This window comes from Trichosporon asahii, assembly GCF_000293215.1.
Source record: "Trichosporon asahii var. asahii CBS 2479 unplaced genomic scaffold scaffold00050, whole genome shotgun sequence".
Taxonomy (NCBI): domain Eukaryota; kingdom Fungi; phylum Basidiomycota; class Tremellomycetes; order Trichosporonales; family Trichosporonaceae; genus Trichosporon; species Trichosporon asahii.
In genome coordinates this window covers 29,588-51,650 of record NW_014040874.1, presented here as the reverse complement: position 1 = coordinate 51,650, position 22,063 = coordinate 29,588, and the positions used below count along the sequence as shown (strand labels likewise).

Genomic DNA, 22,063 nt, shown 5'->3' with positions numbered 1-22,063 from the left:
CCTGACGCTGCATCTGCTGGAACGGATGGTGATCTCGTTCCACAGCGTCTAACTCAAGTGAGTCAACTGACAATATTCGTTCGCGCTTTTCCTGGACACCCTTGCATGCTGTCAGCAGACTGCCCTTGGTCATGGGAATGCACAGCGGAGAGGGATCTCTCAAAGTGACTCCGGCGGGAAGGCAGAGCCAAAGCGTCAGTGGCATGATGATGCAGAGCCAAGACCTGGGCCCAGGACCGGCCGTGAACCTGAGATTATTACGGCCTGAAAGCCGGAGTGAAGTTCGCGAACCTAACTCGCGCAAGTGGACCGTCATGCACCGTCATAACACAGGAATTGCAAGCTGACATGAGGCTCACTGATGATAGCCACCAATTCAGCGTTGTCCAGCACCCAGGAAAAGCAGCAAATGCAGACAATTCTCCCTCTGCGAATTGGCCCATTTCCGGAAGCGACTTGAGCCATGTGTGTGCTTTCATCGTCCTACGACGCGCTTGCGAGGCAAGGGTTCTATCCAGCCTGGAAAGTCTGGGTCCTTCGCGGATGGTGAGCCCATCCTCGCTTCTGCCCTTCCAACAATACCTCGACCCGCAAGCGATAATTCGGCGATACGAGCCTGCTCTTAGGATCTCTGATACACCTGGATCTAGCATGGACCTGCGCCAGGCGGTTTGAACACGTCCGCACCATGCCGCCTTTGCTGAATGCGGCTGGAAGGGGTTCGCGTGACGAGCCCGCGCTGTGCTAAAGTCACTGCAGAATTGCGAATGTATTTGATACGGGCGAACCTTGAGTACCCTCGCTTTCCAGAGATAGCACAGTCTGGTGCAGATCACAACATGCTCATCGTTTGTGCCGATGCGCCGCTGGGCCCTTACCGCACGCGCGAGCGTTTGATCTCGCGCTGCCGCTCGTGCTCGCGCTCTTCGCGCCAGGCCTCGGTCGGAACGTTGTTATTGTCGGTGCGAACGGCCGTAGTCTCTGCTGCCATTGGTGCACGACACGCGTCTCGCGCGTCCCGGCGGTTCGTATAACTCAGTCCTAGACTATGTCGTACGAAGCTGCGGAACGAGGCAGGGCCGCAGATTAGCATGGCCAATGAGGAGGGCGAAATCGTGAAGATGCCGCTGCCCAGCTGGGCCAGAACCGCCAGCCTCCCAGCGCCTCGCGGTCAGCCGCAGCCGCACCGCCAGCGCCATCGCCGTGGCATCAGCAGGAGTGGTTTGTCCTAATATCCTAATGTCCTATGGTAGTCCCTTTGGCAGTGAGATCTCACTCACGGACATGGTCTAATCTCCGCAATCTCCGTTCTGGGTCGTGCGGAATGGGCGATCGGTGAAATTTAGGAACGTGACCCAAAATGTTCCCGGCCGAGAGGCCGGAGTTGTCCCTCGCCTCCTCCGTCGTGCCGCACCAGATCTTTATCTCGTGCTATCTGCCCCGGACGAACGCAAACGCACAAAACAAACGGACCAAAGAGTCCAGAACAACATCCTAGACAATCCGATCTCGGCCAACGTAAGGGACGACCCCCGACACCCGGATTTCCGTCAGGCTTTCGGACGATCTTCGGACTACACGTTTCGGGCTCAACGTCGCACTCAACCTTTGCCAGCTCTTGCTTTCTTTTGCCACTTGCCTCGACGCTGTCGCGACGCGGTCTCGTGATTGAAACCCAGTCGCCACCGGCTTTCGTCGCCCAGATACAGGAGACGTGAATTATCTTGGAGCACAACGCAGGCACTATGGCGGGATCGACGAAGCCCCTCCCTGTCCCCGCTGCCGCAAGTGGGGACCCGGCGGCTGACGAGGAGAACCAGGTGCACGAGGTGTACGAGGCGATCGCGCCGCATTTTGCGCGAACGCGGTTTAAGGTGAGTCACCCTAGTCGGACGCGTCGACGTTTGTCTCGGCTGGCTGAGTGACGCGACGCGATGCCGCTGTGGTCTGTAGCTGCTCTGCGCTGTCCGATAGCTGACAGCAGCCCTGGCCCCTGATCGAGCGCTTCCTCTCCACCCTTCCGCCCAACTCACTGGGGCTAGATGCCGGCGCCGGTAACGGCAAATACCTGCCAGCAGCCCAGGCAGCGGGCCACTACGCAATTGCGATGGACCGGTCCGGCGGACTCCTCTCGATCGCGCGCGGCCAGCTCGAGGGCGGAGCAGAGTGTATCCTCGGCGACCTGTGCCAGGACCCATGGCGTCCGAACACGTTCGACTTTGCAATCTCTGTCGCTGCGATTCACCACCTGAGCACGCCGGAGCGGAGAGCGGACGCGGTGCAGACATTGATTCGGCCGCTGCGCAACGGGGGACGGTTCTTCATCTACGTCTGGGCGTATGAGCAGGGCCCCAACTCGCGGAGAAAGATGGGATCTCTCGCGGACCAGAAGGAGGGTATGGAGGGCGGAGAGAGGGTGCAGGATGTGCTCGTTCCGTGGGTGTTGAGCTCGGAGCCGGGGAAGAAGAAGGACAAGGCGCCGAAGGTGAAGGGAAGGCGGAAGCAGGGAGAGGAAGGTGCCGAGCCGGAGCCGGCGCCGGAAACGTCGAATGAGGGGCCCAAGGAGGAGGAGGAGGAGGAGCCCAAGGTGTTCCACAGGTACTATCATCTGTTTGTTGAGGGAGAGCTCGAGGACCTTGTGCGCACCGCTGCGAAGCAGGACGGTTATGCTGTGCTCGGCAAGGAAGAGTCGAAGCCAGAGGCTGGGAAGTACCTCCGCGTTGTAGACGTCGGATGGGAGGCGGACAACTGGTGGATTGAGGGTGAGGTCGGCTCAGCGTAGCACATCTGTATCATTAGACCATCTCATTAGCATGCACACTTGCATAACGACGTCACCCCAATGTGAACTTTATCCGTGTTCGTTCCAATGTTGCATATGATGAGTCTAGAGAAAAAATGCAAACGATGCAAAGACAAGATGCTAATGCTATGTTACGCCTCCTTTACTTCTGCTGCTGCTTCTTCATCTCCTCGCCGGCGCGGCGGACCGAGGCGTGCAGCTGCTCGTTAGGAACGCCAAGCCGCTGCGCCACGCGGTACATCCAGCGCTCGGTCGCTATCCGTCCCGTGTGGTCACCGACGCGCGCGAATGCGCGCCGCATCATGTTCCCGAACGGCTTGACGTGGTGTTCGTAGTTGATTGCGCGGTTGAAGGGCGTCGGCTGTGCGGTTCCCGCGGTGGCACCTCCGGGTGTGACCTCGGCGGGCCCGGCTTTGGCTACCGCAGCCTCGGCGGGCGGTGCAGAAGCTGCAGGGAGGACGGGCGCGACACTCGTGATAGTGACATTCGCCTTGCCCAGGTCGCCGGTCTTGGCCAGTTCCGAGATGTCCTGCTCCACCGTGGTCGCGACGACATCAAAGATCCCACGGAGCTCCTCAGCGCCGAGGCCTTGCCGGTCATAGTGGGTACGAGCATGGTCGCCATGTCCCTCCGTGTTCCTCGCCATCGTGTTGAGCCATGCCTTGATGATGATGTTGACGGTGACACGATCGGGTACGAAACCCTGCTTCTCGCGCAGATGGTCAACGTACTTGAGCACACACTTCATGTTGCGCAACGGCGGACGGGGACCACGCTCGGACGCACGCACCGGGGAAGCGTACGGCGCCGAATGCTGCTTCGTCAGGAAGCTCGTGATGAGGTGGTTGTAGTAGTGCGTCCGTCGCTCTGTCACCGTCGCCTCGGGGTACGATTCGACCGCACGCGGGATCACCGGCAGGCGCCACCACGTCGACGGCCGCTGCACCTCTGACGACCCCGGGTTCGACCACAGACGCGCCGGCTCATTCGTATCTACGTCCGCGCGTGTTCGCAGGTCCATCGTCGTCCGTAACCGATCGGCGAGCTTGCCAGCACCGTTCGCTTCGAGCACGTTGATGACATGGACCAGCAGCGACGCGTTCGTCATGAGCTCCGGCGTCCGGATAATGTGGAATACGGCCATGCGGTACAGCTTTGCGCGGAGCAGCTTCTCGACAGCCGGCGGGACGTTGACCTTCCCCCTTCGCCGCGGAGCCAGTGATCGGCGCTTCGGCGTCGGTTGTGCTCGAGGCTCCACTTCCGGAACAGGAGGTAACGTTGGGGCAGCTGCGGTGTTAGGTCGTCCATGGGCTAGTAACACACCTTGATCATGCTGAATTCCCTTCCTCTCTCTCGTTTGTTTGTCCTTCAAGCTGAAGTCCGATTCCGGTGGTGACGGAGTTCTCCTCCGTGGCGATCTCGGCGGCTCCGGTGGTGGCCGCGGAGCGGACGAGTGCGTGAAGATGGGCTCCCATATCCGGAAGGCACCATCACCCGAGTCGCGCACAGCTGTAGCCTCAGCTGGACGTGCGTGCCGTGACGAGCTCGAGATGGACGCGGCGGAGACCTTGCGGTACGCAGCTGTTGTTGCGTTTTCAGCTGTGCCCCGCAGGTACGGGAGCACAATGTTGCGCAACACAGTGGGAACGAGCATCACGCCCCGGCCATACGTGTGGCCAGTGGGCGTGTGTCGTGCTGGTCGTTGTTGGGCGGCTGTGGGCGGCTTCGGCGACGAGCTCGCGGGGCGTGGTGAGCTTGGGTAGTAGCTTTGCGACGGTGCTCAGCCCTCGCGCTCGAAATCTCGAAAGCTCAACGGTGCCAGCCAACAAGAAACAAGCCCAATGTCAAGCGCCACAACCGCGTGGCAGTCTATGTCCGCAATGTCCGCAGGGTGCAGTGTCAAACTCTCCCACGGTAAACCTCCACCTCTGCATGCTCTCGCACCGTCACTCGCTGGCGGGTGTGCACCGATTTTCATGCATCTTTGCTGCTGCGTCGAGTTCTTTCCTCACCACAGTCTTTAAAACACCTTCTGGCTTCAACAGGAAGTTCACTTGGGAGACTCTAAGCTTTCACCTCTTCACCACCCCCCACCACCGCCAAAACATCAATCACAATGGGTGCCTCCCGTGCCGACAAGGAGCTCTACTTCGTCAAGCTTCGCCAGCTTATTGAGAAGTACCGTGAGTAGATTTGCAGTTTTCAATATTTTGGAACAGTCAAACTGACGGTGCAGCCTCCCTCTTCATCGTCAACATCGACAATGTCTCGTCGCAGCAGTGCCACATGATCCGTCAGTCGATCCGTGACAACGGTGTCGTCCTCATGGGCAAGAACACCATGGTCCGCCGTGCTCTCCGTTCCATGATCGCCGACTTCCCCGAGTATGAGAAGGTCCTCCCCTACGTCAAGGGCAACGTTGGCTTCGTCTTCACCAACGGTGACCTCAAGGACGTCCGTGAGACCATTGTCTCCAACGTCGTTGCCGCCCCCGCCCGTGCCGGTGCCCTCGCCCCCGTCGACGTCTACGTCCCCGCCGGCAACACCGGCATGGAGCCCGGAAAGACCTCTTTCTTCCAGGCTCTCGGTATCCCCACCAAGATTGCCCGTGGTACCATTGAGATCGTCAACGACGTCCAGGTCGTCGCTGCCGGCTCCAAGGTCGGTTCGTCCGAGGCTACCCTCCTTAACATGCTCAACATCTCGCCCTTCACCTACGGTATGACTGTTGTTGCTGTTTACGACGACGGCTCGATCTTCGCCCCCTCGGTTCTCGACATCGAGGAGAAGTCCATCCTCGAGGCCTTCCAGTCGCAGATCAAGACCATTGCCGCCATCTCGCTCGCTACCGGCATCCCCACCCTTGCCTCGGTCACCCACTCCCTTGTCAACACCTACAAGGACCTCCTCGCCATCTCGGTCGCCACCGACTACACCTTCGAGGGTTCCGAGAAGGTAAGTGTTGCTATTCCTGTCCCCATATCATATGATGTTCAACATTTTCCACTGAAGATTTCTTATCGCACCGCCAGGCCGGCTTCACCGCAGTCTAGCACGCGAAGAGACGAACCTTCATTCTGTATTCACACTCTGATACCCCCTCAAAATCTACTTGCGTCTTTGAGAGCATTAGCTGACATAAACAGATCAAGGAGTACCTCGAGAACCCCGAGGCCTTCGCCGTTGCCGCCGCCCCCGAGGCTGCTGCCGCTGGCGGTGACGCCCCCGCCGCCGAGGAGAAGAAGGAGGAGGAGGAGGAGGATGAGGACGACGACATGGGCTTCGGTCTCTTCGACTAAGCGTTGTCTTAACTCTGCTTGCGTGTTGTAAAATATGCAATCATACCTCATCTAACATACGTTGCATTGCTGCACTGGTTGCGTAAAACTGTTGCCTTGTGTTCGTTGCGTGTGAGGGAGGGTTTTCGCTGTGCTGCCACTCCTGAGACGCGTGTGCGTGTGCCACAACTGAGCACCCTTTCCGTGGTACCTCCAGTCAAAGCTCGCATGATCCAATCTGCAACGAAAGGCCAATACACGTCTAAAAGTTCCATTGCTGGTCTAGATCTACAAAGAACTACAATATTATAACAAGTTACTTCTGCTGCTTCTTAGCCGCCTTGGCCGCCTTGGCGGCCTTGATGGCCTGCTTGCTCGCCTCGGCGAGCGAGGTGATCTCGTCGTCGAGGCCCATCTCCTCGCCGGCGTCCTCGAGGTCGCCGGGCTGGCGGTCGAGGAGCGGCTTGATGAGGCGCGTGAAGTACGGGTGCTCCTTCGGAAGGGGGTTGGAGGCCTGGACCTGGGCAAAGTAGGCCTCATAGATGGCGCCGTCCCACTTGCCGAGGGGCGAGTTGATGATGTGGTCCGAGAGCGCGAACGAGTCGATCAGCGGCACAGCGTACTGGCGCACCTCGAGGCAGAGGTCGTTGACCTTGAGCGAGATCGAGTCGATCTGCTCGCCAGTGAGGTAGCCGTACTTCAGGAAGGGGCCCTGGAGCTCCTCGATCTGCCACAGGCCGTAGAGGTGCGCAATCGTGCGGAGGACGTCCGTCTCGGGCGATGCCTCCATCTCCTCGACGGCGGCACGGAACATCTTGAAGATGTAGCCGGTGGTGTGCAGCTTGGCGGCAATGAAACGGGCCTGCGAGCAGCGTTCCATGGCGTCGTGCTTGTTCATGCCCTCCTTGCGGAAGAGCGCGTACTCGGCAGCAGCGCGCTTGACGGCGTTGGCGGCGACGCACTCCCAAGCCTTCTGGATGTCGGCGAGCGAGAACGAGCCGTCGCTCTTGGCAGAGAGCGTCTTAGGGTCCGCGAGGTAGGCGACGCCAGGGGCGACCTTCTTGCCCGAAACAGCGGCAGAGTAGGCGCTGACGAGAGCACGTCCAGCCTGAAGAGCGAGAATGGTGTTGTCACCCTCCCACGTGCACTGGACGGCAAAGTCGGCGTACATGGCGGGAAGGTTGGAGTAGGCAGAGTAGCCGTGGCCACCGAGGGTCTGGCGCGACTTCTCGATCGTGTCGAGACACGCCCAGGTGCAGAACGCCTTGAGACCGGCAGAGGTCGCGTGCGTCTCCTTGAGCTTCTCGATCGTCTCCATGAGCGAGGGGTCTCCGGGCTCCAGACGCTCGAGCGACTCGGTCATGTCCGTGTACATGGCGTTGAGCTTCTGGCCGGTGAAACCGATGGCAATGGCCTGAGCGACGAAGGGAAGCAGACGACGCTGGTGGATGGGGTAGTCGAGGAGCTGAGTCTCAACAGCCTTGCCCTCGGAAGCGAACTGGCGACGAACGGCGGCGTAGCGGACGGCAATGGTGAGCGCCTTCTTGGCAGTGTTCGACGAGTCGGCGACCATCGAGGTACGGCCACCGAGAAGAGCACCGTAGGTGAGCTGGGCGAGAGGAGGCTCAGTGACCTCACCCTTGCGCGAGACCTGGGTGTACTTCATGAGCATATGAGCGCGGGGAACGCGGACGTAGGTGAACTGGATGTAACCGTTGTCGATACCGTCGCGGCCCATCTTCTTACCGATGTCGCCGATAGTGACACCGGGAAGAAGGCGGAAGGTCTCAGTGTCGCGGAGCTGGACGACAAAAGTCTTGACACCGTGCTTCTTGCCATCGATAATGAGCTGAGCGAACACGGCGGCGTGGGTACAGGTAGAGGCGGCACCGCCGATCCACCACTTGGTGGCACCGAGGTGAGGGGTGTGGATGACGAACTCGTCAGAGTTGTGGTCGTAGACGGCCTCGGTTTCGAGACCAGCGACGTTGGAGCCGTGGGCAAGCTCAGTCATGGCGAAGCATCCGATGACGCCGTTGAGGCCGAGAGCTCCCTTCTCAATCCAGTACGCTGCGGGGAGTCAGTGCGTGGTCCTGGTGACTGTTTCATGGCTGAGCTCAGCCACGCTTCCTACTCACAAAGCTGGTTAGGGGTAGCATTCGAGCGGAGGGCGCCGAGGAAGAGACCGAAGTGGACACCGAAACGCGTCTGGAACAGGTCAGCGAATCTGTCTGACAAGCGGTGTGATCACTGCGATCGGCTACTGGCCGCTCGCGATCGCTCGGTTAACTCACCCAGAACGCAGGGTCAGCGATGGAGATGAGGGCCATGCGCTCCTGGAAGGCCTCGATCGACTCGGAAGTGAAGAAGTAGACCATAGAAGCGAACTTCTCGGCGGTGCGCTCGCGAACCTCGTCCTTGGTCAGGTCGTGAATGTCGTTGTTGCGGAAAGCCGGGTGGCGCGCGATCTCGGCCATAAACTTCTCCTTGAGCTTGAGCGACTTCTCCGAGCCCTGCATCGTGGCAGCGAGCTTGCGGACGTTGAAGGGAGGGTTGGCGCGCTCCTATCGGGGGGGTCAGTAACTTGTTGCCACCGGTCGCTGGCCGCTGGTCAGCGGTGGCTGCCGACTCACCATCGCCATCGTCTCCATCTGCGCTTGTCAGCTCGTACTCTCGCTTCTTTTCGCTCCCGCGACACTGCAGCAGGTTCCACGACGTTGCGCCGATGGTCCGTCTGTAGTCGGGAGCAAAAGCTACTCACAGTAGTGGGTTTAGGCCTTGGGAAAGCCATTGTGTCTGAGTGTGCTGTGTGGTGTGTAGTGTCTAGGAAAGAGAACGGGTTGCTGTGGTATGCTCGCTATATGTATGGACAAGGGAGATGGAGCAAGGTGAAGATCCGGGTATGAGGAGAAAATGGAGATGTAAGCGGGTGTGAGGGGCCTGGAGCCGGTTGCACCGGTTATACAGGGGGGTATCGAGGGAGACGGATATGCGGCGTGTCGTGTCGTGGTGCGGTACGTGGTCGCTGCAGTGACGGTGTCCGGTCGAGTCCTGCAGGGCTCATTGGCTGTGGCACCGCGGCCGCCGGGTAGTAAACACTCACATGCGACCTCGCATCTCCGGCCGATCGCTGGGCCCTGGCGTTCAGCGCACCTCTCCTCTGCCACCGCTGAATACACCTGCACCTGCACATACACGTGATGACATCAGTCAAGCTTGTGCCAGCCAACCCGTTCAAATAACAATTAACCCCTCCACAATTGCCGAGCTGTCGTACCGTATTACAGCTGAGTCTAGGGTGGGGGAACGCTGGTCCGATGCGACGATAGGTCCATTCATCCCAGCTACCGACGCCGCCAACAGTCCACCCCCACGGGCCCTCCATGGCTCTCCAGCAATCCATCGAGACCTGCTCCTCGCTCCATCCGATTCCATACTCCGACCGGAATAGCGGTGGAGCCGATACCAATGGAGTCATCCTTCTAGCCGGGCAGTCCATTCCATCATGCATACCGAAGTGCAGAGGAACCGAGCGCCTCGGCCGTTTATTGTTTCTCCCAGATCTGGTCCTCAGGTGGCCTGTTCCGTAACTGGGCACAATAACAAACCCGAGCGACACCGTGGTGACAATTGGAATTAACCCTCATATCCAAGATTTGTATTTCTCCCGATTCCTCGGAGCGTCCACTCGTAATCCAGCACAGGTCAGAGCGAACATACCTGACAGCCATGCCGACTCGGCGCACGGGCTCCTCAGGACCGCCGGAGCGTTCAGGAACGCCATACTCGTCCCTCGGCTCTGGCGCCGCCACCCGGCATCATGCCCGGACAGCTGTCGGCAGCCTGCCAAGCTGGTCACCGGTAGCCGCACACGCGCCAGCTTGCGCTCACTGGAGATCAGGCACATGCCTCGGGCCGCTGCCGCCTGTCCGGCGATAATTGATAACGCTTATGTCCAGTCCGCGGAGCGAGAAAAAGTTGAGCTTGTTCTCCGGCTAACAGCCATAGCAGTTACCGGTGAACTCTCTTGCATCGCTTGCCGGGCATTTGCCACCCGCTGCAGTGCATGCAGTGCCGAGCTGTACGCTGTGCTGCTCAGCTTGAATGCGCCTCTGTTTCAACTGTATGCTAGAAAGGTCGTGCATGTTCAGTATTCCTTGCCTGCAATGTACACTTGCTAAACAGATCGTAGTGACACACGAGGACGAGTGGTTCAGAAATTTCTGACACCCGGTCAGTGTCGTTACCGGTAGGTCAGTCACCGCCGGCACTAGTGCTGCCGCTGGACCGGAATAGCCAGCTACGGCTGCATGGAACACTGTGCGGGAACACAACGATACAACGAGGCATGTCCATGCAATGAGTGCGCTATGTGGAGGGCGTTCCACGCGGTCTCCTCGATCGCCGAGGCGGCGCTGTCCACCACATACCGAGAGATCGAGGGGCGCATCGGAGCGTTTCGCAACGAGCTCGCATCCGACAATGAGACAAGTGGTGCCGGGTCATAGTGGCCCCGTTGTCCAAGATCTTGGAGACGCCCGCCGGCTGGGCCAACCGGCTCTCTCGATGTGGAGAGCGTCCTGGGCACCGCGGAGCCGCGGCGACTTACCCCTTGGGGCCCTCGATGTCATCCCCGAAGGAGCCGTGTTGCATTGCGGCCACTGGGGTTTGCACACAGAGCTGCTATCGCATTCTGAATGGTCGCTGTACGAGCAGCCCAGCCTTGCCATATTGCGATCGTGCCGGTATGTGCCGGTTCTCAGGTCAGATCAGGTACCGGTAGCAATCAGATAAGATCGAACTCTCATTTCCGGTCGGCCACGGCCGTCTTGTGCCGTGGCACCGACCGTCGTCTCCATCGAGCATAAAAGCCCCATCCTTCACGACTTCTGGGGTGAATAACCTTGTAGAGCCTCGCCCCAGAGTCCCGTAAGAGCGCCGCTGCCCTTCCTGGTATGTAACGAGGACACTGGGATCCCGACGGCTCCCGCAAGCCACTCCGCCTCTGAATTGTTGCACGACCTCTGTCACATTCCCGAGGTCCCCTTTGTCCCCAAGAAAATATCCAAACGCCTTGCACGGCTTTCAGGAGGGTTATAGAGACCAAGAAGTCCGGTTGTTCCCAATGGCGAGATGGGCGGTTAGTGCCCAGCAGGCTGGGGAAGGACTTATTATACCGAGACTGGCTAGAGAATAAAGTGGGGGCTCATTTGTTACTTCACGAAAGGCATCACCTCCGACATTCCTTGCATGAGCTGAGTCAGTGAGGTGCACAGGCTGCCCAAAACACAGCCAACGAGGCTGCGCCGGTCTTACATCGGGGGTGACCAAAAAGACGTGCTCGCACGCTGAGTCGAACAGCGGTCAGCCCGGATCGGGGTGCGATAAGGAACCACAACGGACGGTGATAACCACCTACACTATACGAGCGCTAATGTCTGCCAAGATGGCGTCGGACTATATACTCATGCCAAGGAATTCTACCGTTCTACCGAGGTCAGCAGTAGTGTTGCGTCTCCATCCCTTTCTCTGTGACCCTGCTCCTCTGCACTGCGTAGCGCATACCAACTATCGAAACATAGGCTATAATAATATTACATGCAAGGGTTGATCTAGGATAAATAGGGCTACTGACGTTACTCAACATACTCCTCGTCGTCCTCGCCCTCCGCATCCTCCTCTCCCCACTCCTCATCCCCGTCATCCCCATCCTCGAACTCGTCCTCTGGTTCCTCGGGCTCCTCGAAGCCCTCGTCGCCTGGTGGTTCCTTCTTCGGTGTTGGTCGCTTTTTCGGGCTGACCGTCTTGGCCTTGGGTGTCCTGGAAGTCGATCGCGCCCTCGACTCCGCTGACTTGGGAGCTGGCTCGAGTGGACTTGGGCTTCGGGTTGGGTGTGACAGTACGCCGCCGGACGGGACTAGCAGAGGCACGCAGCCGTTTCTGCGGGTTCTCCGGGGAAGGATTCGTACTAGAACGCTTACGCAGGCTGCGGACCGGTGATCCGGACAGCGCAGCGACAAGCTCGAGTGTCTCCTTGTCCTGCCCCGCGGCAACCAGGGCAGCCTCCTCTTCGGGTGTTGGTTCGGCGGGAGTCTCGTCATCGGCCTCAGTCTTGGCTGGCGTGCCCTCTTCACTGTCACTCTCATCCTTACGGGTGACGTGCTGAGCGATTTGTGGCACGGGAGGCGGTTCGAGCGTCGTGAGAAAGGGTGTGTACTTTAGCCGGTCGGGGCGGAGCTTTAGATAGCCCTTCGCCTCATGCCTGCGAAGAACGTCTTCGATGAGATAGTGATCAGGAACGATCTTATACCGTTTCGGAACCTCAATGCTCTTGCTCTCAGGCTCTGCTTGACGGGTCGGGTTGCGAGGCGGCCGTCCGCGCTTCCGCTTCTGCGGTACTGGTGTTACTGGTGTCATGTGCTCGGGTACGTCGATCATATCTTGATCGCGAAGGGTGACATAAATGTCCTCCAGCGTCATAGAAGTCGCAGCAGAGATGTCCTCCAAAGTCACGTTCGGTGGAGCGTCGCGAAGGTACTGGAATACGGATAGCTTCCAGTAGCTCTTGTAACTAAGCGCTCCCAATCCCGACAACGGCTTCTCTGGTGAGCCAACCCGGCCCTCCTTCTTGGACAACAGATAACCTGAGGTCAGTTACGGAGAACGATTCACAACTCACTGAAATCAATCAACAGCTGACCCCAGCCCTTTCGCTGCCGCACAGGCAGAGTCATGATGCAGCTGACGTTGTTCACGGGGCTGCGCTTCTCCTTGGAGAAGTAGCCGACGAAGCGTGCTCCCATCTCGTCCACTTCAGTCATGACGTAGAACAAGAAGGGTTCGACATCGTAGTAGAGCGTCTTGTGATCGAGGAACATCTTGGCCAGCAGACAGAGATTTTGGCAGTAGATCTTGTTCTTCCGTCCGTCGACCTCGAACACGGAGATGTTGCCTTCCCGGTAGATCTCATCGCCCGGTGGATGACGCTGCTTGCACTTCATCCGATGCCGCCCCGCCACGAAACCGCTCTTCATGTATTTCAAGCAGAATTCGCAGAGCCAGAGCCTGCCGTCTGGAACCTGGGCGTACTCCTCGGGGTATGGCGCCTGATACCAGGTGTCAATGTCGTAGATTCCGAACCGAATCTTGTTTATTCGTTCGGGATGGCCAGCCGGGGTCGAACTCGGGGCTGTCGGTGCGGCTGCACCATTCGGTAGGCCGCTGAGAGACGCGGTTTGGTGCAGCAGTACCCGGTCGCGCAGAGAGCGGGCGGTCGGAGTTGCAATGCCAGAGAGGTCTTTCGTTGGCGTCGGGGTCGCAGGAGGTTGATTCGGGAAGCCGATTGATGTTCGCGACGGACCTGGCGTGGATGGTCGCGAGGAAGGACCCGGGGACGCTATCATTGCCTGCGGATCCCACATCGGTTCTGGCGGGCCGCCGAGTCTCGTTTCAGCCGCCTTTCGAGTCTTTTCGAACAATTGCTTATCGGCGGGTATTATCCGAGTTCGCGAGGTGTCGGCATCCTCGCCCTCGAGCACGCCACCGTAGGGGTCGACCGGGTCTTCCTCCTCTTCTTCCTCCTCTTCCTCTGGTGGCGGCGGATCCGGTTCTAAGGGCGGCACCTTAAGTCGTAAAACCACACCCGATCCCTTGTCCGCTTCCACCTCCGAGCGCTCGCGTTTCCGACCGTTTGTTAAGGCATGCGCCTTGATCTTGATCTTGGGGACGACGTCGGCAGGTGTCACTTCCCGGGAAGCTTGTCGTGAGGCGGCAGCACTAGGACGACCACGAGCCTTTGGCCGAGGGGTGGCATCGCCATCCTTTGAGTCTTTCGCCTTCCCTTTCCGTGATGACTGGGACGGCGTCTTCGTTTTTGGAGGCGACGCCAGATTGCTGGCTTCCGGTACACTTGGCTCAGGCTCAAGCGGGCAGAACCACTGCCCTTGAGGCGGTCCTTTCAGCTTCCTGCCGTTAGCTGATGTCTCGCGTGGTAGCTCACGGTGTCAGGCAGTAGCAATGCCAACCTCGGTCGCAGCCGTCACAGAACAGCATGTGCATCTGCAGTCAGTGGAATCCGCTTTCCAGACTTACATCATCCGCCTTGATCTTACAGATCTCGCACGACTTGCACTCTATGCAGCACCAGTCGTAGCTCCTCATCTTCTTGATCATGGCCGCGTTCGTGTGGCCCAGGCAGCTAGGGTGGCCGCTGTTACCACAGCTGACGCAGCTGATAAGTTTTTCTGGTTTTCCATCGCGATTGCGCTTCTCTGTACCAAGGCACATCGGACAGGTTCCAGGAGGAATGACGACAGGCGCGCCGTTGACGGGCGTGGTCGGCACTGGTGTGCTGTTCTCTGTTTTCGGTTTCGGCTTGGGCGTTGAGGATCCATTGGCTTTGCGGCGTACCCGCTTCTTCTTGGCGTTACCGTGGCCGTTCGATATCGTGGATAATGGGGAAGGGGCAGGGAGAGCGGGGACGAGATCATAGTCAACCGGCGGCAGCGAGTAGGACGACGACGACGCGGTCGGCTGATCAGAGTACATCGGGGTAGTCACTCCGGCCATGGGGGATGCCGAGTACGCATCGGCAGTTTGTTGTTCATAAAAGTAGTCATCTGTCTGCATGATGTCAGCGAAATTTCCGATCAGATAACGAAAACAAAAACAACGTACAGGGAGGTAATAGCCGACGCCGTCATCGACCTCACCTTCGGCGTCGAGATCATCCTGCAATGCCTCATCTTCAGCTAATAAGGCTGGGTCGATGACAATGTCGCCCCCTGCATGTGCGAGCGGAGAAGACGGAGGTGCGTTGCGCGGTTGTGACTTGCTACTCCGTGCTGTCGATGGGGCGGAACGCGACGAGGCGCGTCGCGTGGGTGTTGCCATGAGAGCCTTGGATGTACTCGCAATGGGATTGGAGCGGGGGTTACCAAGGACAAACCACCATGGGTGGCACTGCTGTGTCGGCGATGCGCACGACAGCTGGTTGACCCTTGCGCGGTATTGAGCGGCGAGAGTTGGGCGGCGATGGACTTGGACGAAACCGATCCCTGCCGCTGACTGCATCTTGAGACCACAACAGACTGGCGACGGCGACTCCAGTGACGTGTTGATTCATCTGCTTCCGTCACACGTCATTGTTTCCGCTCCCTCCATAACCACTTGTCGCATGATCGGCTCGTAAATAACTGAAGCATTGATATCGAGCTCCATCCTTGCACGCCTCGACCTGACAATCGACGGCCGCCAAACAGACAGATCAGTGACCGAAACGACAAAAGCGACACGTTCGACTAGAGTCTGAGAGTGATTACATTCCCTTCGACAACGCCAAAACATGTCGGTTCGCAAAGACCCGCCGCCCTCCGGGCCGGGCATGGCCGTGACGAAGCGCGCGAGGGTGGAGGACGAGGATGAGAACACGATGACTCTGACGGTTGCGTCTTCTGGTGAGGGACAGCGGAAGAATGCTCTCGTCCGAACGATCAAGAGGACCAGCGGACTGGAGGCTCCTATCGTCTCGCTCACTGGAGCTCACGGCGTGAGTTGGGTTCTCCTTACGTGAACTGACGGTCCAGGGAGAGATCACTGCGTGCAAGTTCGACCCGTCTGGGAAGACGTTGGCCGCATCGTCGGTGGACCGAAGCATCTCGCTCTGGCAGACATATCCGCCGCACGACAACTATGGCATCCTGCCAAACGTCCACAAGCAGGCCGTCCTTGACATTGCTTTCTCGCTCGACTCGGAGGTTCTGTACTCTGTCGGCGCTGACGGATATCTCGTTGCGATCGACCTGAAGACCGGAGAGCGCGTAGCAAAGTACTCGGCGCATTACGGACCGGTCAACTCCGTTGCAGTCACGATCTCTGGTGGACGAGAACTCGTGTTGACGGGAGGCGACGATGGGATCGCGCGCGTGTGGGACCTGTCGCTGGACACGAAGGCGCCTGTCATCGAGTTTGACGACGAGCGTGACTGTCCAGTGACGGCTGTCGAGTGGAGCGCAGACGGCAACCAGTGCTTTGTCGGCGGAGTGGACAATGAGGTCAAGGTCTGGGACCTGCGAACCCAGAAGCTCCTCTACGCTCTGCACGGACATACCGACACCGTAAGCTGATCGATCTCCAAACTTTACTGACACCAGATTGCCTCCCTTGCGCTCTCCCCGAACGGCCACTACCTCGCGACCTACTCTCTTGACTCTGCTCTCATCATCTACGACGTGCGACCGTTCGCGTCGGACCCGATGCGCGTGTACCGTAGTCTGACCGGTGCGCCGGCAGGCTTCGAGTCTGCGCTGATCCGCTGCGCGTGGTCAAAACATGACGGCGGACAGCGGATAGCTGCGGGAGGCGGCGACCGGACAGTGACGGTGTGGGACGTTGAGACTGGCAAGATCCTGTACAAGCTTCCGGGACACAAGGGAACGGTCACAGGCGTCGACCTGCACCCGAAGGAGCCCATCATCCTGACCGGATCGAAGGACTCGAACATGCTTTTGGGAGAGCTGGATGCTCAGGATCTTTCGTAGACTGTGTTGTAGATAGAGCGGCGGCGATGCACTGATACCTCGTACCTCACTGAGCGGACCGGAGATCCCCGCCTCCGATCGTCATAGACACCAGTCATCCACACGTCATGACCAGCGCATCTACAGAAGTTGACAATCCATGACTCTCTCACGCTCTACGGCAACCCGACGTCTTCCACGTTATCTCACTTTATCCTCAATCCGCGTTGCACGCATCTCCTCCGCTACTTACCAGAAACAGAAGATGTCCACCTCTACCGACGCAGTCGTTGAGCGGCTCTTCTCACGCGACCTACCTCCTTTGGAACCGGGCACGAAGGTCTGGGCGCCAGATCTGACCAAGGCCATCAAGGACCTCGACGAGCATCGGTTCACAAAGGCTGGTGAGTAACTGCGGCCATTGGTGGAGAGCATCCCCGGCTCAGCCTCGAGCACTCGGTCGTCCAAAGCAACGACGGAGTGAGGAGCTGCGTTCCGTTCCGTTTGAAAGCTGACATCACAGCCCTACACTTGGCCAACGACGACATCAATAATTGCCACTTGATAGCGCAGGCGAGCGAGGGCGTGAGCTGTACTCTAACTGGTGCCAGCTGATACCAGGACCCGACCGCCGATCTCTTACACGCAACTCTGCACCGGAGGGAAGGTAAGCTGGTGCTCCTCCAACGTTGTAGCTGACGCATCAGGCGATTACTGGAACTCCAAGTAGTGGGCTCTTCGCCGGTATTGTGAGCTGATGAAGCAGCTGGTACAGCGCACTGTCGCGACACCCACACCCTCTCTGCGCCTCACGCAAGGAGGCTGAGGCGTTCGTGGACGCATGTGAGGCCAATCCTCAGAGTGAGAAACTTAGGGAGAAGCAGTGGGAGGCCCTCAAGGCGCTCGTCGAGTGGACAAGAGCAAACTGCAAGTGATTCGGCCTCCTTTGGACAACTCCTTTCCTCGGAAAGGTATACCTCCACCAAGTTGGAGACTGCGGATGTCGTGATCCAGACGCAACACAGTGCGGGGCGTTTGTATGTCGACTCGATGATGTATTTCCTATCATTCTTGCGTAGCCAGTAGCAGAGCGCATAGAGCAGAGAGCGGAGTCAAGAATCCTCGAGCATGCGGAGGCCCAAGCATGAGACATGCGGTGACTAGCATTGACCGAGCGTGCCGATGGCCGATGGCTTGATCGCGGATCTCCGTTGTCCGCCCTGCCTGGGTGCCTGCCTTTGGGCGGCTAAGTACCGCCCACAACCTGGCTGGGGGTCAGGAATACTTGCCGAGTTTAGTTCTGTGACTTTTCCGTCCTCCACCGCTCCGTCCATCTTCCAACGCTCGTCTGCACCGACTCCCAACACTGGCTGTCGACACACACAGCGCACACAGGCGCCGAACCGACAGGACTACAAGCGCCACCAAGGCCCGAACGGGCGACAGACAGCATGAGCACGACTCACGCGGCTAAGCCGCCCCCGTCGCTTTTCGGCGACATCAGCGTCGTAAGTGTTCATTGTCGGACTTGCGATCGGCTTTTGGATACCTTTGTCTGCTGTCTATCTCTGCATGACCTGGGGCACTTCCTCATCATCTCTAACGATGAACAATGGCAGTGAAACGGCTCAGCATGGCAGGGAAGCCCAAGCCGACATAATCTGATTCGGCTCTGGTCCCAAGCTAACGACAGGACCACGCCGTCGCCGGTCTCGGCGCGGGAACGGTAGCGACGCTGGTGATGCACCCGCTCGACCTGGTCAAGGTGCGGTTCCAGCTTGCCGACGCCAACGCGCCGAAACACCGCTTCGGCATGGCGCTGTACGACGTGCTCCGCGACGCGGTGCGGAAAGACGGCTGGCGCGGCCTGTATCGCGGTCTCGTCCCGAATCTCGTCGGAGGCGCTTCCAGCTGGGGACTGTACTTTCTCTTGTGAGTTGCGAGCGGGTGGGCCGAGCTGCACCATCGTCTCCTTTGGATCGGAACGTTGTGTACTCCAGATGCTCCGGAGTCGACGGGTGGTCGTGTGCGCACCTAAGCTGCCTGTCTGGCTGACCGGTTGGCCGCCGAGGCATCGTGCAGCTGTCAGCAGTTGCCAAGCATAGCTAACACGCAGCTACAACATGATCAAGAAGCAGATGCAGGGCGGCGACCCGGCGTACCGAACAAGTGCGGGACAGCACCTCCTCGCGGCCGCAGAGGCGAGCACGATCACGGCGTTGATGACGAATCCAATTTGGGTCGTGAAGACGCGAATCTTTGCGACGCCAAAGAACGACCCGCAAGCGTACTCTGGGCTGTGGAGTGAGTCTCCCTCCCCCCCTTCCTTCCTTAAGTCCCAGCTAACCAACTCTAGACTCGCTCACGCGCATCTACAAGACGGAGGGCATCCGAGGCCTGTACCGCGGCAGTCTGCTCGCGCTCGTGGGCGTGTCGAACGGCTCGATCCAATTCGCGACGTACGAGGAGCTGAAGCGGCGGCGAGTCGAGGCTAAGCGGAAACGCTTCGCAGCCATTGGGCGGCAGTGGCAGCCCGAGGACGAGAAGCTCACCAACACCGAGTACATCCTCACGTCTGGCGGGTCCAAGTTTGTCGCTATCGCGCTCACATACCCCTACCAGGTCGTTAGGGCTCGTATCCAGAACGCTGCGCCTAGCGAGGGGTTGACCATCCCCAAGGTCATCCGGAATACGTACCAGCAGGAAGGGCTGAGGGCGTTCTATAAGGGCCTCGGCACGAATGCCATCCGCATCCTCCCCGGGACGTGTACCACGTTCGTGGTCTACGAGAATCTCGTGTGGCTCTTCCGCAAGGCTGCGGTCGCCAAGCAGAAGCGCGAGAACGTCAAGGAGCACCTCGCGTAGAGACGAGAAGCCAGATTTTGTACAATTAGCTCACCATAGATCATCTAGATACCACTCGCATTAGTAGTGCCCTGCCTGCCAGGGTAGAAAAGTTGCATCTCTCCTCCGCATCTACAACATGGGGTATACAATCAGCTCTATACACACTGAAAGGAAGTGGAGCACTAGTGGCGGCGGTTCGGCTGGCCGTTTGTGACCTCCTCGGTGATGTCGTAGTCGGCGTTGCAGTCGTAGGCAAAATCGACGCCCGCAATGAGCTCACGCATGCTCGACACGAAAGCGTTAAACTCGCACAGTCCGTCACGGTCCTTCTTGCACCCGCGGATGCCGGTCAGCGGAACGGCGGCATCGTTCAGGATGAGGCGCACGAAGCGCTTCCTCTCGCCAGTGGGGGCCTCCTCGTCCTCCTCGTCCTCAGGCTCAGGCTGCTCCTCCTCGGGCTCCTCGGTCGGGGTCGGCTCAGGGGCAGCCGAAGAGGCAGACGGCCAGTTGAGCGGGCCGGCAGGCTTGACGACGTTCATGCGCTTCTCCTTCAGCGCGTAGCCATGCTTGCCGAACGGCCACCATTCCTTGAGGTTGCCGAGGAGGTCCTCAAACATGTTCGTGTCAAAGTCGGCATCCTTCTCCGTGCGCGCGGGACACGACAGAACCTGCACCTGCATGTTCGCGGCAAATGGCGAGAACTTAGCAGCGATGAAGGGCCAGTTGTCCGGGATGTGGTCGAGCGGTGGTGGGCCCGCCTTGGCGAACGTCGTCAGGTTCATCGTCGGCAGAAGCTGCGCGAAGGTCGTGTCGTGTGTGAAGTCGGCATAGAGCGGGTAACCGAGGGGGAAGCGTGTGTCGGTGTGATACGTCGAGTTGATCGACGAGTTGAACTCGGTAATCGGGGTCTCAGTAAGACGCGCAGTAAGCTCCTGCAGGTAGCCCAGACCCTCGGCACGGGCAACGGGACTGCCGAAGCTCGCAGCATACCACCAGTAGATGCTGCTGCGGTATTCGTAGCCTCGCCACTCCTTCTCAGTGAACAGCTCGCAGAAGGCGGAGTGACCAAGGGCAACGGTCTCATACGCGCACATGTGCATCTTTTGTCAGCTGGCTCCCGGTACATAGCAACTCACCATGTCACGGGCGTCCTGAATGGTGATGTCGTAGCCCTTGACCATCTTTTGGAGGCGCTTGCGGGCATCCTTGAGATAGATAAAGTCCCAGGTGGCCAGCTTGGCGTTGACGTTCGGGTACAGCTTGTTGTCGTTGGGACACGAATGGTAAGGTGCGAGCGAGCAGTTGAAGCCAGGCGCCTCGATCATGACGAGCAGGTTGTACTGGTCCTCGTCAGGGATGCCGAAGAAGCCCGCGGCAAAGTTCTGAGCGGAGCGGAGCATGCGGTCCTGGCTCTCGGTGCGGAACACGGGCTTGGTGCCGTTCATGCGATCCAGAAGGAAGCCATACTTGATGCGGGCTGAGACACCGAGGTTGTACAGCTGGCTGCGTCCGAATGGCGTGAGGAGCTCAGCACCGAGCTTGTAGTCCCAGTCGTTGAGGAATTTGAGCTTGCCAGAGGCCTTGAACTTGGCCGCCTTCAGGCGAGTAGCGAGCCCGGCGGGTCCATTGGGATTCGTGGTAGGGTAGCGAGCACCGTGGCGCTGGAGCCAGTGCATCTGCTCCAGCTCGCAGCCCTTCGGTACGATCTGGCTCGACGACGGGAGACCATGGGACTTGACAGAGTGATACGGGCTGAGGTTGCCCCAGTGCTTGATGATGCTGAAGTCCTTGAACTTGGAGTTCTGCGGAGGGACGATCGGGCTCACCCCCGTATACTCGGGAAGCGCAGGAGCCGTGACAACGAGCGCAGCCCTGACGGTTAGTCGTTGCCTGTCTACGTTACTCACTCCTTGCCGGTAGGGGTCGGGCCGGGGAAACCGACACTGCTTCATCAGTCTCAGTCTGCGCTGTTCCACCTACTCAGCGGGGAAGTCGTCATTCTCAGCAGAGCCGGTGTGAGGTCCCCAGACCTTGTCAAGCCACTCCTTGGCCTTGTCAGGGAGGCCGTCGTAGCGGAGGGCTTTGCCGCCCTTGCGCTCGTAGTAGCACGCAGCAAAACCGGCACTCGGAATCAGGATAGCGAGCAGAATGCAGATCCAGAGGAACGGCCTGCGGCGACGTGGTCCGCTGCGAGTGTATTTCGGGTGTGCTGGCAGCGAGGAAGAGGAAGGACCTTCGTAGCGAGGAAGCAACGGCGCATTGTCGTCGTGGTCGTGCGGGAGCTCAAACTCCTCACCCGCCAGCTCATCAGGCTTGTCGTGGTAGACCATACTGGCCCTCGTTGACCGTTGTGAGAAAAGTGGACGAAGTTGACAACGAGAAGATGGGTTAAGGTTGCCGCAGCCTGCGGCTTGGCGGCTCGAAAGCGGGAGGACGCGTCCCGGTGCGATCACGTGCGTTGGTGGCAACCATCGGCATCCATCGAATGCTTCTCACTCTGTGACAGTCGCGCTGTCTCGTACCTCTCGATCATGTCGCAGTGCTCGCAGCTGATAGTGAGAAACCGGAATAATCTACTAGAATCACATCACAGACTACATGGAGCCAAAAATGCCAAC

At 59.1% G+C, this 22,063-nt stretch overlaps 8 protein-coding genes and 1 non-coding gene across 9 annotated transcripts; 5 read left to right on the top strand and 4 right to left on the bottom strand.

The window, feature by feature from the left end:
• Positions 1-1,745: 1,745 nt before the first annotated feature.
• A1Q1_01231 (uncharacterized protein) lies at positions 1,746-2,782 on the top strand (the record flags this gene model as incomplete). Its single annotated transcript, XM_014324304.1, has 2 exons — positions 1,746-1,874; positions 1,982-2,782. 2 exons carry the CDS (start codon positions 1,746-1,748, stop codon positions 2,780-2,782), a joined length of 930 nt encoding a protein of 309 aa, XP_014179779.1.
• A 163-nt stretch (positions 2,783-2,945) lies between these two features.
• On the bottom strand, positions 2,946-4,457 carry A1Q1_01230 (uncharacterized protein; the record flags this gene model as incomplete). Its single annotated transcript, XM_014324303.1, has 1 exon — positions 2,946-4,457. One exon carries the CDS (start codon positions 4,455-4,457, stop codon positions 2,946-2,948), a length of 1,512 nt encoding a protein of 503 aa, XP_014179778.1.
• Positions 4,458-4,919: 462 nt separating this feature from the next.
• A1Q1_01229 (60S acidic ribosomal protein) lies at positions 4,920-6,102 on the top strand (the record flags this gene model as incomplete). Its single annotated transcript, XM_014324302.1, has 3 exons — positions 4,920-4,986; positions 5,040-5,758; positions 5,950-6,102. 3 exons carry the CDS (start codon positions 4,920-4,922, stop codon positions 6,100-6,102), a joined length of 939 nt encoding a protein of 312 aa, XP_014179777.1.
• A 295-nt stretch (positions 6,103-6,397) lies between these two features.
• A1Q1_01228 (Acyl-coenzyme A oxidase I) lies at positions 6,398-8,872 on the bottom strand (the record flags this gene model as incomplete). Its single annotated transcript, XM_014324301.1, has 4 exons — positions 6,398-8,151; positions 8,220-8,289; positions 8,376-8,645; positions 8,843-8,872. 4 exons carry the CDS (start codon positions 8,870-8,872, stop codon positions 6,398-6,400), a joined length of 2,124 nt encoding a protein of 707 aa, XP_014179776.1.
• A 2,547-nt stretch (positions 8,873-11,419) lies between these two features.
• On the bottom strand, positions 11,420-11,511 carry A1Q1_t344. The gene has a single exon. It is a non-coding gene; the product is annotated as a tRNA-His (tRNA).
• Positions 11,512-15,424: 3,913 nt separating this feature from the next.
• A1Q1_01227 (uncharacterized protein) lies at positions 15,425-16,619 on the top strand (the record flags this gene model as incomplete). The annotated part of the gene is made up of 3 exons (XM_014324300.1): positions 15,425-15,628; positions 15,687-16,133; positions 16,233-16,619. 3 exons carry the CDS (start codon positions 15,425-15,427, stop codon positions 16,617-16,619), a joined length of 1,038 nt encoding a protein of 345 aa, XP_014179775.1.
• Positions 16,620-16,758: 139 nt separating this feature from the next.
• Positions 16,759-17,533, top strand: A1Q1_01226 (uncharacterized protein; the record flags this gene model as incomplete). The annotated part of the gene is made up of 3 exons (XM_014324299.1): positions 16,759-17,002; positions 17,220-17,265; positions 17,374-17,533. 3 exons carry the CDS (start codon positions 16,759-16,761, stop codon positions 17,531-17,533), a joined length of 450 nt encoding a protein of 149 aa, XP_014179774.1.
• A 1,188-nt stretch (positions 17,534-18,721) lies between these two features.
• A1Q1_01225 (flavin-adenine dinucleotide transporter) lies at positions 18,722-19,463 on the top strand (the record flags this gene model as incomplete). Its single annotated transcript, XM_014324298.1, has 2 exons — positions 18,722-18,902; positions 18,955-19,463. The coding sequence occupies 2 exons, from the start codon at positions 18,722-18,724 to the stop codon at positions 19,461-19,463; spliced, it is 690 nt and encodes a 229-aa protein (XP_014179773.1).
• A 164-nt stretch (positions 19,464-19,627) lies between these two features.
• Positions 19,628-21,775, bottom strand: A1Q1_01224 (phytase; the record flags this gene model as incomplete). The annotated part of the gene is made up of 3 exons (XM_014324297.1): positions 19,628-20,524; positions 20,582-21,317; positions 21,426-21,775. The coding sequence occupies 3 exons, from the start codon at positions 21,773-21,775 to the stop codon at positions 19,628-19,630; spliced, it is 1,983 nt and encodes a 660-aa protein (XP_014179772.1).
• Positions 21,776-22,063: the final 288 nt, after the last annotated feature.